The sequence below is a fragment of the Miniopterus schreibersii genome (assembly GCF_964146895.1).
Source record: "Miniopterus schreibersii genome assembly, chromosome: 19".
NCBI lineage: Eukaryota > Metazoa > Chordata > Mammalia > Chiroptera > Miniopteridae > Miniopterus > Miniopterus schreibersii.
The window spans coordinates 23,764,044-23,777,822 of NC_138119.1; the positions used below are offsets into that span (position 1 = coordinate 23,764,044).

The 13,779-nt window shown below is 33.3% G+C and overlaps 1 protein-coding gene across 5 annotated transcripts in view; it reads right to left on the reverse strand.

Annotated features, from left to right (window-relative positions):
• The window catches only part of TPR (translocated promoter region, nuclear basket protein), a 57,604-nt gene that overhangs the window by 39,171 nt on the left and 4,654 nt on the right, over positions 1 to 13,779 (reverse strand). For all 5 annotated transcript variants that reach the window (XM_081121392.1, XM_081121393.1, XM_081121391.1 and 2 more), the window contains exons 5-19: positions 13,255 to 13,351; positions 11,830 to 11,933; positions 11,330 to 11,494; positions 10,789 to 10,881; positions 10,331 to 10,411; positions 10,163 to 10,250; positions 9,291 to 9,431; positions 8,551 to 8,642; positions 8,096 to 8,293; positions 5,804 to 5,911; positions 4,615 to 4,841; positions 3,804 to 3,967; positions 3,235 to 3,368; positions 3,007 to 3,155; positions 1,076 to 1,238 (exon numbers count right to left, since the gene is read on the reverse strand). In XM_081121392.1, the coding sequence (XP_080977518.1) occupies positions 1,076 to 1,238; positions 3,007 to 3,155; positions 3,235 to 3,368; positions 3,804 to 3,967; positions 4,615 to 4,841; positions 5,804 to 5,911; positions 8,096 to 8,293; positions 8,551 to 8,642; positions 9,291 to 9,431; positions 10,163 to 10,250; positions 10,331 to 10,411; positions 10,789 to 10,881; positions 11,330 to 11,494; positions 11,830 to 11,933; positions 13,255 to 13,351 (2,004 nt within the window). The remainder of the gene's footprint in view (positions 1 to 1,075; positions 1,239 to 3,006; positions 3,156 to 3,234; positions 3,369 to 3,803; positions 3,968 to 4,614; positions 4,842 to 5,803; positions 5,912 to 8,095; positions 8,294 to 8,550; positions 8,643 to 9,290; positions 9,432 to 10,162; positions 10,251 to 10,330; positions 10,412 to 10,788; positions 10,882 to 11,329; positions 11,495 to 11,829; positions 11,934 to 13,254; positions 13,352 to 13,779) is intronic.

Genomic DNA, 13,779 nt, shown 5'->3' on the forward strand with positions numbered 1-13,779 from the left:
AAAATAAAAGAATACAGCCAATAGCTTTAGATAACCTTGGCTTAAGTCAGAACCAACTCATACCGTGTAATTGTCCCCAAATAGGTAAATCACTTAGCTTTTGAATTCGTTTCTCAACAAATAAAGTGGAAGACAACTTCACCTAGTTCACAAGTAGTGATTGAAAGATGAGAGAAAGCCCTAACCGGTGCTGCTCCGTGGTTAGAGCGTTGGCCTGCACACCAAAGGGTTGAGGGTTTGATTCCCGGTCAAGGGCATGTACCTGGGTTGCAGGTTTGATTCCTTGCCCCCAGTTGGGGCACATGCGAGAGGAAACCAAGTGATGTATCTCTCTCTCTGTCTCCCTCTCCCCCTTCAATTTTCTCTAAAAATCAATGGGAAAAATATCCGCGGGTAAGGATTAACAACAAAAAAGTTGAGATAACTTCACAGAAAAGCAAAACTCTACATAAAAATTAGTCATTAAAGAATTCAGTCCTGACGGACATTTATATTCATGTTCAAATTCAGAAATATAATTCAATGCTAATGTGATTTTTATATTATCTTTTATTAGAAATGAGCAAGAATGGATAAAATACCTGTCTTTGTTGTAGCTACAGAAAGTGATTTACAACTTTATTTTGAAATGGATGATTTGTAAGAAAATCTTAGTACAGAGAAACAAACTTCTTTGCCCTTTCAGTTTTAATAGAAACAAACACCCAGCTGATGCAAAACTGGATACAGCTGACCCTTCAACAAAGCAGCAATTAGGGGTTCCAACCGGCTACACAGGTGAATATCTACGTGTAACTTAATTTGGCCCTCTGCCTACAGATTCCCAACCTTGGCTCTGACTACTATTGACCCTTGAACAACATGGGTTTGAACTGCACAGGTTTACTTATACTGGGTCCACATATATGCAGATTTATGGGTACGTGGCCCTGTGCAGTTTAAACCTTGATCAAGGACCTGTAATACACAAACCTCTCAGATATCTATGTCATACCAACCAGTAAAATCAAATAACTAAAAAACAAATGTCAAATGCAATTTATAATGCAAGTCAGATGAGAAAAATTGGTCTCACTTCTGCAACAGCTAGCTTTTCGTTTGCTCCTCTCAAATCTTGTGTCATTGTATTGATGATCTGTTCCTGCTTTTGAGTTGTTGCAGTGAGTTTCTGATTTCTCTCATGTAGGGATGTTATTTCTCGGCGATATCCTTCAACATTATCTTGTAGCATTTCGTAACTTGTATGAAAGAAAAATAATTCTATGAGACACTGAAATACTATATCCTAGCTTAGTTCCTTAAAGAATTTCACATTAGCTTAATTTTAAATGATTAGCTATATAAAAAAAGTGGCTTTGTAATAATGTAACACCTTCATACTTTTTTCTAAACTCCAAAGTTAGCAGTTAAATTCAAATTCTAAATAAGGACAGCATTTCATGATGAATTAACTTTTTAATCTTATTCATTTACAAGAATTTTAATCATATTCAAAATATTGCCAATACAATGTTGATACACCAGAAACCCACCACAATGCAGTATGCAAATTTATATACGTATGCATGGTTCATGATAAATACTTTGCCATCCTTTTTCCTCTGTAACTCTTCATCTTATGTTTTTGATGAATGAATTTTTTAGAGAGAGGAAGGGGGGAGGGAGGGAGAGAGAGAGAGAGAGACACTGATGTGAGAGAGAAACATCAATTGGTTGCCTTCCGCATGCACTCTGATAGAGATTGAACCTGCAACCTGGGTATGTGCCCTTGTGGTGTACAGGACAATGATCCAACCAACCGAGCCACACTAGCCAAGGTTCATCTTATTTTCTTAAGTGCCTAAAATCTTAGAAAATTGCTGGTTATAGCTATGAATGTAGGGGGAAAAGATGCTTTTATTTGGAATATCTATCTTGGAATTTATCCTTACAAAAACATAGTTTTATCATTTAGTACAGGCATACCTCATTTTATTGTACTTCCACAGATACTGCATTTTCATGAACACAAAGGCAAGACCCTTCACCAGCAAAAATATCATGACTTGTTAAAGGCTCAGACAAATTAGCATTTTTAAGCAATAGTTTTTAATTAAGGTATGCATTTTTTTAGACATAATGCTACTGCACACTTAGCACTACAGTATAGTGTAAGTATAACTTTTTCTGCCCTGGGAAATCAATCAATGCGTGTGACTTGCTTTACTGCAATATTCGTTTCATCGCAGTGGTCTGAAATTGAACCTTGCGACATCTCTGAGGTATGCCTGCATATACAGAAGTAAAATTTGTCCTACTTTTTAAACTAACAAGTATTCAATGGATCTAACAACTATGGAATGAAATTGACTATTATACCTTTGTAAGTGACCAAGAAAGTGAATTTTCCCAAAATTAACTATCTAGTATCTCTTCGTCTTCTATCTAAAATAGCAAGGGCTGAATGAAATTGGATCATGTTATGCTCACTGTCTCTGGTGCATTTATAAAATAATCAAATCCTACAGAGAGAGTAGGCCTTTCACACTCAATAAGGAAAACCAACAACATTCCTCACATGGAACTTCAGCTTTAATAACTATCTGGACTCCTTAGCAATGCCTATGAGAATCATTAACCAATATTAAAACTGAAACCTATAGCGTCTCATATGGATCATGATCCACAAAAAAGTAACACTATTGCAAATTAACCCTTGAATTTGGTTCATCTGAATACTGCAGTATACCATTTAGGTTTCATTGATAATCTAAATGTGATTTCTTTTTTCAAATTAAATTGATTGGGGTGACATTGGTTAGTAAAATCATATAGGTTTCAAGTGTACAATTCTATGACACATCACCTGTATACTATATTGTGTGCCCACCACCCAAAGTTAAAAAGTATGGAATCTTCATGAATTTGAGTCATCCCTTGGGCAGAAGCCATGCTAATCTTCTCTGTATCATTCCAATTTTAATATATATGCTGCTGAATTGAGCTCTAGACTTAAAGAAAATTTACCGTTTAGAAGCAAAATCTAGCTGGGTAGAAATTTTGGTGTTTTGTGATCGCAAGTCTGTGACTTGCTCCTGAAGTTTCTCAAGCTGCTCATTCTGTATTTTTTCATTATCTGCCTTTTCTTTTTTGTAGTTCTCAAAAATTTCCTGCAACTAAATATTAGAGAAATTATTAGATGACACTGTGTTCTTGAAAACCTAACCCAAGATAATAAAGGGGTGTGGTCTTTACCTGTTTAAGGGCAGCCTTGGCTTCTATAACCTCTGCTGACTCGATTATAGGTACTGAAGTAGGAGTGGAAACAGTCTGTGATGTACTTGAACGTTTTGGAGTTGATACAAGAGAAATATCGTCTAAACTTGCAGCTTCAGAAATGTAAAAACATAAAAATAAATGATATAACATTTCTTTGTAAATACATCATTACCCAAATCAATAAGCTAGTCTTAAATAAAATCATAGACCACAGAAATAATGAAATAAGGAATCTACTAAATAACCTATTAAGGTTATTTTTGGTTTCTCATTAAATATATTTGCAGATTGAATGTTAAAACCAAACATGACCAAAATAAATATAATTCATTGATTTTAAGATGCACACTTTTCAACAATGGTCAGCATTTCTTCTTTCTTAATATCTAAAACAATGGTATACTTTAGGATTGATGACCTGTTGTGATCACTCACATATGGTAGTCAAGTTTGAAGTTACCATTATGAGAGTGCGTATTGCTTACATTGCAAAATCCATTCCCTAATATACGTTTCAGAAAAATCTCCCCCAACTAAAAACCTACCTTGTAAAGGAATGACAACTCCTGTTGTTTGTGACAACAAAATACGGTACATATCACGCTGACGAACTATGGAATCAACAAGCTGCATCTGATGTTGTCGTGACCCACGGAGTTGTTCCAATTCAGTGAGGGCGCTCTCAAGTTTGAGCTGAAGCTCAGTAATTCTCCAAAAAAAAAAGAGCGAAGTCTACTTCACTGAGATTAAGCAGCATTATAACTTCTACAGTATACATAGACTAATAAGTATTTTAGCACCTATCATTAAGTGTAACATTTTTGTCTCTTAGGACCTTTCTTTCTTCTACTGATACTATAAGAAACACTTTTAAAGGCCCACCACAGGACTCAGGCACTCACCACTGTCATCTGAAAATCTTGTTTGCAAAAATTAAACCAATTCCACTGAGTCTAAACTGTAGTCTTCTTGTGTTCATAGCCCTTCCTCCTCCTCCAGCACCAAACACATTTTAAAAATATTCTTTACTTTGCCTGAAGAATTCCTACATAGCTTTCCCATGAAGCCTGGTCTGTTCTCTAAAACCTAGGCTCTGCCCTCCACCTCGAGGCGCCCTCAAGTAGGCTTTTATCCACGAGAGCACTCACCACACTGAACTAAGTTATCTACTTATTTATCTACATTATTGATCTCACCCACAAACCGAGGTCCCAGAATTTGTTATTTTGTTTTGTAGTGCTGCTCAATTTTTTCTTTCCCTCCTAAATCACTATTTCCCCAGTATCCAGCACTGCTAGGGGGTACACAAGGTTTCAACAAACGTTTGCTGAACAAACAGAGATGGCCATAACCTACTTGGACGCAGTTGTTTCTTGTTCTTCCCTTTCTCTGGTCTCCCCAAGTTCTCTAAGAGCCACCAACAGACGCTGGTTTTGCTGCTGAAGTTCTTCAATGTTTCTGTAAGATACTAGGTGCTGTGATATCACTTCAGATGAACTGCTTATATCAGCAGAGCTTACTTCCTCGTCACGGATGACATGGTTACCCCTTGCTTCTTCAAGTTCCATTAAAAGCACTCTAATCTAAAAACAAAGTTTTAATATATTATCAAATAGCATTGGCTTCAATTCTGGAGAAATGGAAATTTTAAATTAGAAATATTACTTTATAAACACCATCAATGTGTATTAAATTATCTTAAAAAAATATCAAGCATCTCATTAAGAGATTAAAACCTTAAAAAAATTTTAACAAAAAAATTATTCTCATTTCTATTAAAGTGTGTAAAGAAGGCTGGCACTTTTAAAAAGCAGCCAACTTACAATTCCAGAAGCATGGCTCAATTTTTTGTAAAACAATAACCCAATAAAATACACAGATATAGATACCACTGTGTGTACAAGTGTGTGCTTGCACTTGCATCTTTATGCATGTATTATATAATGGAGCAGAAGAGCATGAAAAATAGATTTTAATCCATTCATATAAAATTTTTGTGTTGTGTTTATGTGTATAGACCCACAAACAAAAATTAGGGTAAAATACATGAACAAAAATAGATGTACATTTCCTGACTAGTTCAGTTAAAAAAAAAAAAGTGGCAGAGTAATGAATATGACATGGTTCTGTATCAGTAACAACAAAAAAACTTGTATGTGTTTACATATGCTCATGTGTGCCTGTACATACAAAAAGGGTGACATGAAAGAATATACTGAAGTCTGTGATTTGGTTATATTCTGGGACATTGGCAAGGGGAAAAGCAAATTCATACAAAGTTTGCTTTTATTTATCTTTGAATTATTTCATTTATGACAACCAGTACCTATCATTTCAAAATTTATGAAACATTTAAGGACAAAAGAAAAAAAGGGAGGGGCTATAAAAAACAATGACTAGGCTGCAATTCTGCTGGAGTAGTATTCCTAACTGATGAGAATTTCTGAGGTGGCAGTCCTCTCTTAGATAACTGCAAACAGATTCAAACATCACCGGGCCATCAGTTTAGGGGGAAAAAATACGAAAAGAAACAAAAACTTCTAACCTGTTGTGACAGATCTTTTATTTGTATTTCCATTCTCTGATTGTCTCTTTCAAGTACAGATGAATGTTTATTGGCTTTATCAGTGTCCTCCTGCAATCGCTGAATCTCCTTCAAAATGTAAATTCAAGTGAGAATTCTATATTTCCTTCTAAGATCTATACAAATGAAGCAGTTATACAAATAACAAAAATATACAGTGCTCAAATACCATAGCAATCAACTTATAAACTAAAAACATTCTATACAATATATGCATTCTATATAACAGCCCCTAAAATAAAATTCTTTATAAATATGAACATATACATTTCTTAATATCTCAGATTGTTCATCATTAGAGTGCTCATCACTATATAAAAACAACAGGCAATGTGCGACTTCCCCCAAATTAAATGTCAATTACAATCTTATAACCATACTAAATTCAAATGATACCATGTAAATAATCTCAACAGTTTTGTTACTAAGAGGAAAACAAAGGACTACATTACAATAATCATTACACTGGTTATCTGAAAATATCAATTAAGTAAAAAATGGTGGGTAAGATGCACAAAAGACTTGATTTTATAAAAAATACATTAGGAATTAATTATGAAGGCTCAGTAGCCAAAGTCACAAGCCTGTAAAGCAAAACAAAACAAAAAAATGATAGTATATGGAGTGCTATATGTAAAGATAGTATATGTAAAGTTTGGCATCATAGTACCATTAGAGAATTAGAGGCACAGTTTAAAGGAGCCTGATAAAAGCACAAAATATCTTTGAAATATTATGTTACCTCAAATTCATACATAGTTTGCTTCTTAATGTGTTGTTTTAACATGAACAATTTTTAAACACCATTCAAGTGAAAGATGGCGCACATTTATCCTGGTATTTCTGAGCACATTGCTCTAAAGGTCTACATGAACCAAGTTCAAAAGACACAAGTATGTGACAAAACGAAGCAGGCGAATTTCATAAACTATGGCAATAATACAAATCTACTGAGTTCAAAATGGGATTAAGACGTCAAGGAAGGAAGTTAATTGGTTATGAAACCCAAAAAATCTAACAAATGATCATCACAGAATCTAGACTGAAGGACACATAATGTACGTTAAAGACAGAAGATTCAGTTATTAAAAAAAGCTATAGTAATTAGCTTTAAATTCCTTGGCAGTTATTAAAAAAATAGGTATTTTTATTACTGTACCTGTACATTAGTGAAGAAACAAATAGGTTTCTCCACAATGAATAGCTGCTATTTTCTGATTCTTAAGCCCCTCTATCTCACTATCTATTCCCTTCAGACAAAAAGCTGCAACCAAAATGCTTACTCTCAACAGAGAAACTCAAGATCTAATTAGATCCAAGGGACCACTTCTCAAACCAGATGAGGAAAGAGGGTATCAAAGAGCCAATATTCTGTCAAAGTAAGACTGGTAGATGTCATCTGATTCAGGAAAGAGACAATAAGATATAACATACACGGATTTAAACTGATGTTGAAATTGTATTAGCAACAGCAACAAAAGTTTTAAGGTTGAATTAAGGATACAATTTATTTATACTATTCTCAAAAAAAGGAAGAAGGAAATGAAATGTATCAGTTTAGAATAGCAGATACAAATTGATTTAACTGAATTTCCTCAAAAATTTATTTAATAAATCTTAAAGATTTCTCAGCAATATTAATAGCTATACCCTAAAAGCAAAATTATCAGGGTACAAGTACTCATATTTCATCATTATCTATTGAAAGGGAATCTTAAGAGGTAAAAGATACTTATGAATTTCCTTGGTAGTGTTAACATATAAAGAAACAGGAACAAAATAATGTATATGAAGGTTTGCCAAATTGTCACATGGTATAAAAAGTCCTTCCCTATGGTGAAACTGTACTATCACTTCTAGACAGAATTACCACACCCCTTTTCCTCACACTATAGGAGGACAGAATGGACGACCTCAGCACTTTCCCAGGCGAATGCATTTCCATCACAGTTACTTTAGCAAATCCAGTTCCCCTCACTTCAGCAACATCATGCAGTTTGACTAGGCTAAATTTAGTAGCATCCTATTACAAAGATAGATTTGAAGTGGTTACTTATCATGTGCTACAGAACCCTACAGAAATAATCTCAAAAGTCTTAAAAAATGTAAAAGGCTCTCACAATTTTTGCTAAATAAAGGTAGAACATTTTGTGATTACAGGTGTTTCACAATGTGATGACAAGCTTTAATACGTCTAATTACTGTTTCTCATATGTATTTTCCCTACAGCTAAAATTTGGGAATGGAACCAACCTTCATAGCTTGTTCAAGCTTAACGGATAAACTTGCCACAGCTTTCTGTGCACGTTCATACTCCTCACGCTGGCGTTTCAAAATTGGTGCTTTGGCTTCAACTTCTTTCACTATTTCATCTAAGTACTTATTAATTCTTTTGTTCTCTAGTTTCTCCAAAAGCAACTGATCCTGAGTTTCCACATAAGCATTATACAGCTGAAAGAAGAAGACGGTTCATTTCAAATGTAGACATAACAACAAAAGTATACAGTCTATCTTCATAATAAACATTCAGTAGCACTTACACAGATGAAATATTTACTATGTTACACAGAACTAGGAACCAAGAAAACCTTTCCCAGAATGATGCATTAATTATCAAATGATTTTAATATTAATTTTTCTGAGGATTATGTTTCAGAAAGACATGAACACCTTTGCTGAAGGAAAATAATATTTAACACCATTCTTACCTCAGTTAATTTCATGCCAGGTTTCACTATCTTAGCTACAGCTGCTGCAGTAGGAGACATGGCTGCAAGCTCTTCTTCAGATAATATGGCTCCTGTGCCAACACACAGAAATCTAGTATATTTTTGTAAAATTTCAAACTAAAGGCACTAATATTTTTCAAGTTAAGAAGTGACATCTACTGTACATTACATATAAATTCCTACATTTAAAACTATGACATTCAAGAGTAATATAACATGACTCAATTAAAAGAATCATGCAGCCCAGCCAGTGTGGCTCAGCGGTTGAGCATCTACGTATGATCCAGGAGATCAAGGTTCTATTACTGATCAGGGCACATGCCCGGGTTGTGGGCTTGATCCCCGGTGGGGGGTGTACAGGAGACAGCCGATCAATGATTCTCTCTCATCACTGATGTTTCCCCCTCTCTCCCTCTCCCTTCCTCTCTCTGAAATCAATAGATTTAAAAATATAAAATAAAAATCATGCAGTAATTATAGTTAAAACTACTCTGAAAATTGACACACAATTATGTGTGACCAAATGATACTTCTGTCTGACAATACAGTAAAGGTACATCTAAAGTACTAATTTTACACTAAAAGTACATTCTAATGCTATAGCTGGATCGAGTTTCCTAATCACAACATTACAGAGAAATTCTATTAGTAAAATTAAGTGAGACCCACGTAGGGAAGTTCTAATGTTTCAAGCCATTAATAAGCATTTTAATCCATACCTTTACGTTTTGTGGCAGAAAGCAGGTCATTTGCATTCTCTAGTTCTTTCTCCAATTTCCCTATTTTCTCAAGCATTTCTTTTTCCATTTGATCTTTAGATTCCTCTACCTCTAGAAGGTGATCCTGTATTGCTTTATTTGCTAAAAACATTTTTAAAGACAATATTCAAACAAATAATTAAAATGTTGGAGCTTACAAAATGAACAGAATAGTCCTTTTCCCCTCCATCAGACAGTATTAAAATCTAGACAGGCTGTGGACGACAGTTACTACCCACTAAAGCTTGTGCTCTATTTATAATTCCTGAAAAGCCCTGGCCTGGTGAATCTATTTCTCCCTTTGATGTCTTCTATTCACAGAGAAAATAAGGGAACTCAAATTGTAAAAAAGTGCCTCTAAGTGTCTCTTTGGTTTTAATCTCATCTTTAGAAGACAGAAAACTGAAAAAGATCATACATAAATAACTTACATTTCAAAAAAAGCAAGAATATAAGAAAATCAGAGACTTTAAAGTACACTATTTATAATTTAAAAGTGAGGCTTGTTTATGGACTAAGGGAGTACCCAAACTATAAACCTATATGTACTTAGCAAAATATTTTAAATATGGAAGAAAAATTTTCTATTAGAAATCAGATTATACATAAGGTTTTATTAGCTGAAAGAAACAAAAAAAACAGTAACTATTTACATTTTTAAATATAGTATTTGCTGAAAAAACAGTTTAAAACATCTTAATCCAGGATCTTCTATACTAGAGTTTGTGTCCCTAATAAAGTTAATCTAATATCTAAATCCAACAATCTACACAAAGGTAAAGAAAAAAGTACCATCTAAAAATAAAATCATCTTTGAAAAACTGCGAAGTTACCTTCTCCAGCTTCTTTCAAAAGTTTGTGTAACTCATCTACTGCTCGGGTCAGTTCATTGCTCTTTGCCTCGGAGTCATCAGCAGCACTCTAAAATTTAATCTTAAAAAGTTACCAGAACATCCAATAATGTAACATTAGGGCACTAAAATGTGTGGTAGGGTACCTACCTTGTATAGGTTAGAGAGTTTTATGTGAGCATTTAATTCATTGTGGAATTTCTCTTCCATACTGGCCTGCTGCTCCTTGGCCTGAAAATAATAAACAAAAAACCCAACTGCAACAGACACTATAGATCTGAATTTAGAAGACTTATCAAACACCAAAATAAAAAAATACAGCTTTGTATAGTATGATAAAATTTAAAAACTAAACTGTTTTCATGATAAAGATGAATTACTTTAAGAATAAAATATTAATGACAACTGAATATTTAAATAATATTAAAATTAATGATACTCATTTTAGACATTACTTTGGATACAGCATGTAATTGTTATAGCTGATTAGGTAAGTGTCCTTACTATGGTGCCAGGAACAGTTTAAAACATAAAATAATTTTATAAAATAAGTTTCATAAACGCTTTAATATTTCTATAAAAGAAACATTTTAAAGTGGTTACTGCACCTCTTTCAGTTTGGTCAACAGATCCTCTACATGCTTTTGAAGATTCTCATTTGATGTTTTCAAGCCGTTCATCTGTTCTTCCATTCTAGTAACCTAGAAACACAAAGTGGAGATGGATAAGGGGAGAATGTTGATTTAACTGAACTTAATTTGATATGAAGTTCGGCTCCCAAGGAAAAACTAACCCCCCACACCCTAAAAAAATTTCATATACAGTGAGGATATTTGAGAAAATAAAAAATAATAGCTCATAAAATCATGTTTGGATTCTTAGCTCCTAAAAACTTTCCACTACTTCTTAAACATGCCTTAAAAAAGATATATAAGATCGTAGTAGTACCAAAATTCATCAAAGAATATCATAAATTCTTATTTCAAAGCAACTGGTTAATTTCCCAGGCAAAATGTTTATGAGTTATGTTCTCCACGTTTAACCCTTAATCCTACAATACATTTATCTGTTTGCACCTCTAAATAAGTTTAATAAATTGGCACACAAACATGTTATAACAAACACAAAGGTACAACTTTTCTAACATACCTCCTCTTTTTTGTTTTCAAGATTACATTTAAGCTCTAGAATCTCATTTCCTTTTTCTCTGCCAAGAGCCAGAAGTTCATCAGTTTTGGTTTTCAACTCTGTATTCAGCCATGTATTCTGATTATGCAACAATTCCTTTTCTTGCTCCAAGCGTTTTTCTCGATACTAAAGAAATAAAAAAACACACAAAAAACATTTGTAGGGAAAGATAATGTATGGTATTTAAAAGATTTTGTCTGCAGCCAAGGAACACAAGCAGAATACCTTACAACATAAATATCTGCAAGAATTCTTAACAGAAAACATAATTAGAAAAGAACAAGAAACTAAAATACCACGTAAGCAAAATAGTTTAATTAAAATTATCTTAATGCTTAATTCCCTGACATTAAAAATTAAACACAGCTTTAATTACTTTAGAGATGTCTTGCTTAAATTTAATTTAGGTGAGTTTTAAGCAAAAATTCTATTTTGTGCATTAGGAATTACTTGTTACTTGCCTTAACAGTAACATCAGAAGCTTGAAGTTCATCCAGTTTTAACTGAAGTTCACCCTTTGTTGAGTTGCTTTCTTTAAGTTTTTCATTTAGACGTTTAACATCCTCTAGAAAGGTCAGAAGAGAATTTGAAAACAATAACTAATTATTGATTAGAGGAACCAAACATCAAAAATGCATATCTAGGAATATAAACTTTTAATACTAAGTAAGAAGTTCTCAACTCCATTTTAACTTATTTGAGACAATTACAAATTTAACAAATAGATGATAACCAAATTCTTGCACCCAACCAAACATTTAAATTATACTGGTTCTTTTATTTTAAATGCAGTATCTTGCCCGGCCGGGCCTGGCTCAGCGGTTGAGCGTCGACCTAGGATCCAGGTGAATAGGGTTCGATTCCTGGTCAGGGCACATGCCCCAGTTGTGGGCTCGATCAATGACTCTCTCATCATTGATGTTTCTATCTCTCTCTCCCTCTCCTTTCCTCTCTCTGAAATCAATAAAGATATATTTAAAAATAAAAAATAAAAAAAAATAAATGCAGTATCTTAAGTTAAATACACAAAATTAACATTAATTTTTATGATATATAACCAAAGGTTTATTAATATTTCACAAATAGCTATTTGTTAAGTTAAAAAACAATGATACATATAAAGACCTTCTATACAAAACTACCAGAATACATACACTTACTTTTCTTTATATTCCTTACATCAAGGCTTTTATGAAGAAAAATTCTTTTAATTTTACCTACTTATCAACTGATTAACATCATCAACATATACTTTGAAGTAACTTTTTTCTGAGACTGGAAGTCTAATTAAATATTATATAGCAACATAAATATTTGAAAATTCTTCCTTCAATAAAACTTTTCAAAACTCTTACAAAAGCAAAGGGAACTTGATACCAGTAAACTGCATAAGAGTCATGTTCACCTGAACATATCCACTGTATTATATACTATAGTCTGGGTTTATATATTTTATATTCTTGTTTCCTAACTACTTCAGCATGTTTTTAAATATGGGTTCTCCATTTAGGTTCTTATATTGAATACTTGTGGATAGCTTATACAAGCAAAGATATATATATATATAAAATAAAGGATTTCGGCCTCTATAAATGAATACTTAAACTGCTTCCAATTTGGTATTATAATATTAAGTATCTTTGCATGTAGATTTTGGTCCAAATTACTACTTCTTTGAGATGTTTTTAATTTGTGTACTTGTCTAGACACTTCTTTAAATCCTTGATAAAGACCTAAAGATAAATAAGTGGGAGAAACAATAGGCTATTACCCTGAACTCTGAGTTATGATAAACATCAACAACAGACATGGACAGGAGATTAATTCCTAGCACTGTTAGAAGAGAAAGGAAAAGAGTGGGAGTTAGAGGCTAAAGCACTCCATACCTGTTAAATATTCAAGTTCTTGAGACAGTCTCTCATTAGTTCTAATTAAGTCTCTTTTCTCAGCTTCTAATTCATCCTTTGTTCTTGTAAACTGGCTCTGTCACACAGAGGAGTAAGCAGAAGTTAAAAAAAATCAAGCTGATCAATCAATACACGAACTTGAATATGGAATTGTCACTTTAGTTAATGTTAGCTGCAGTTTAAAAATGGTTGGTTTTCTTTCTCTTATAACTCATACAGCAAAAAGTTAAAAAATTACCTATACCCTCAACATTTCTGTTCATGTTTTGGATTTTTAAAAATTATTTTTCCTTGGCTCATGAAAAAACTCATGTCACTATCACTCGGAAATGTCCCACTTAAACATGCCTTTGTAGGACAGTTAATTTGCTCCTAATTTTTTGCTGTCACTACATTTATACCTTGGTTCAAATTATTTCTCAAGAGAAGATCCCTAGAAAAGGAGTTACTTAAAACCCTTAATGCATTTAGTCAAATTGCTTTGTAGCAAGACAACAACAATTA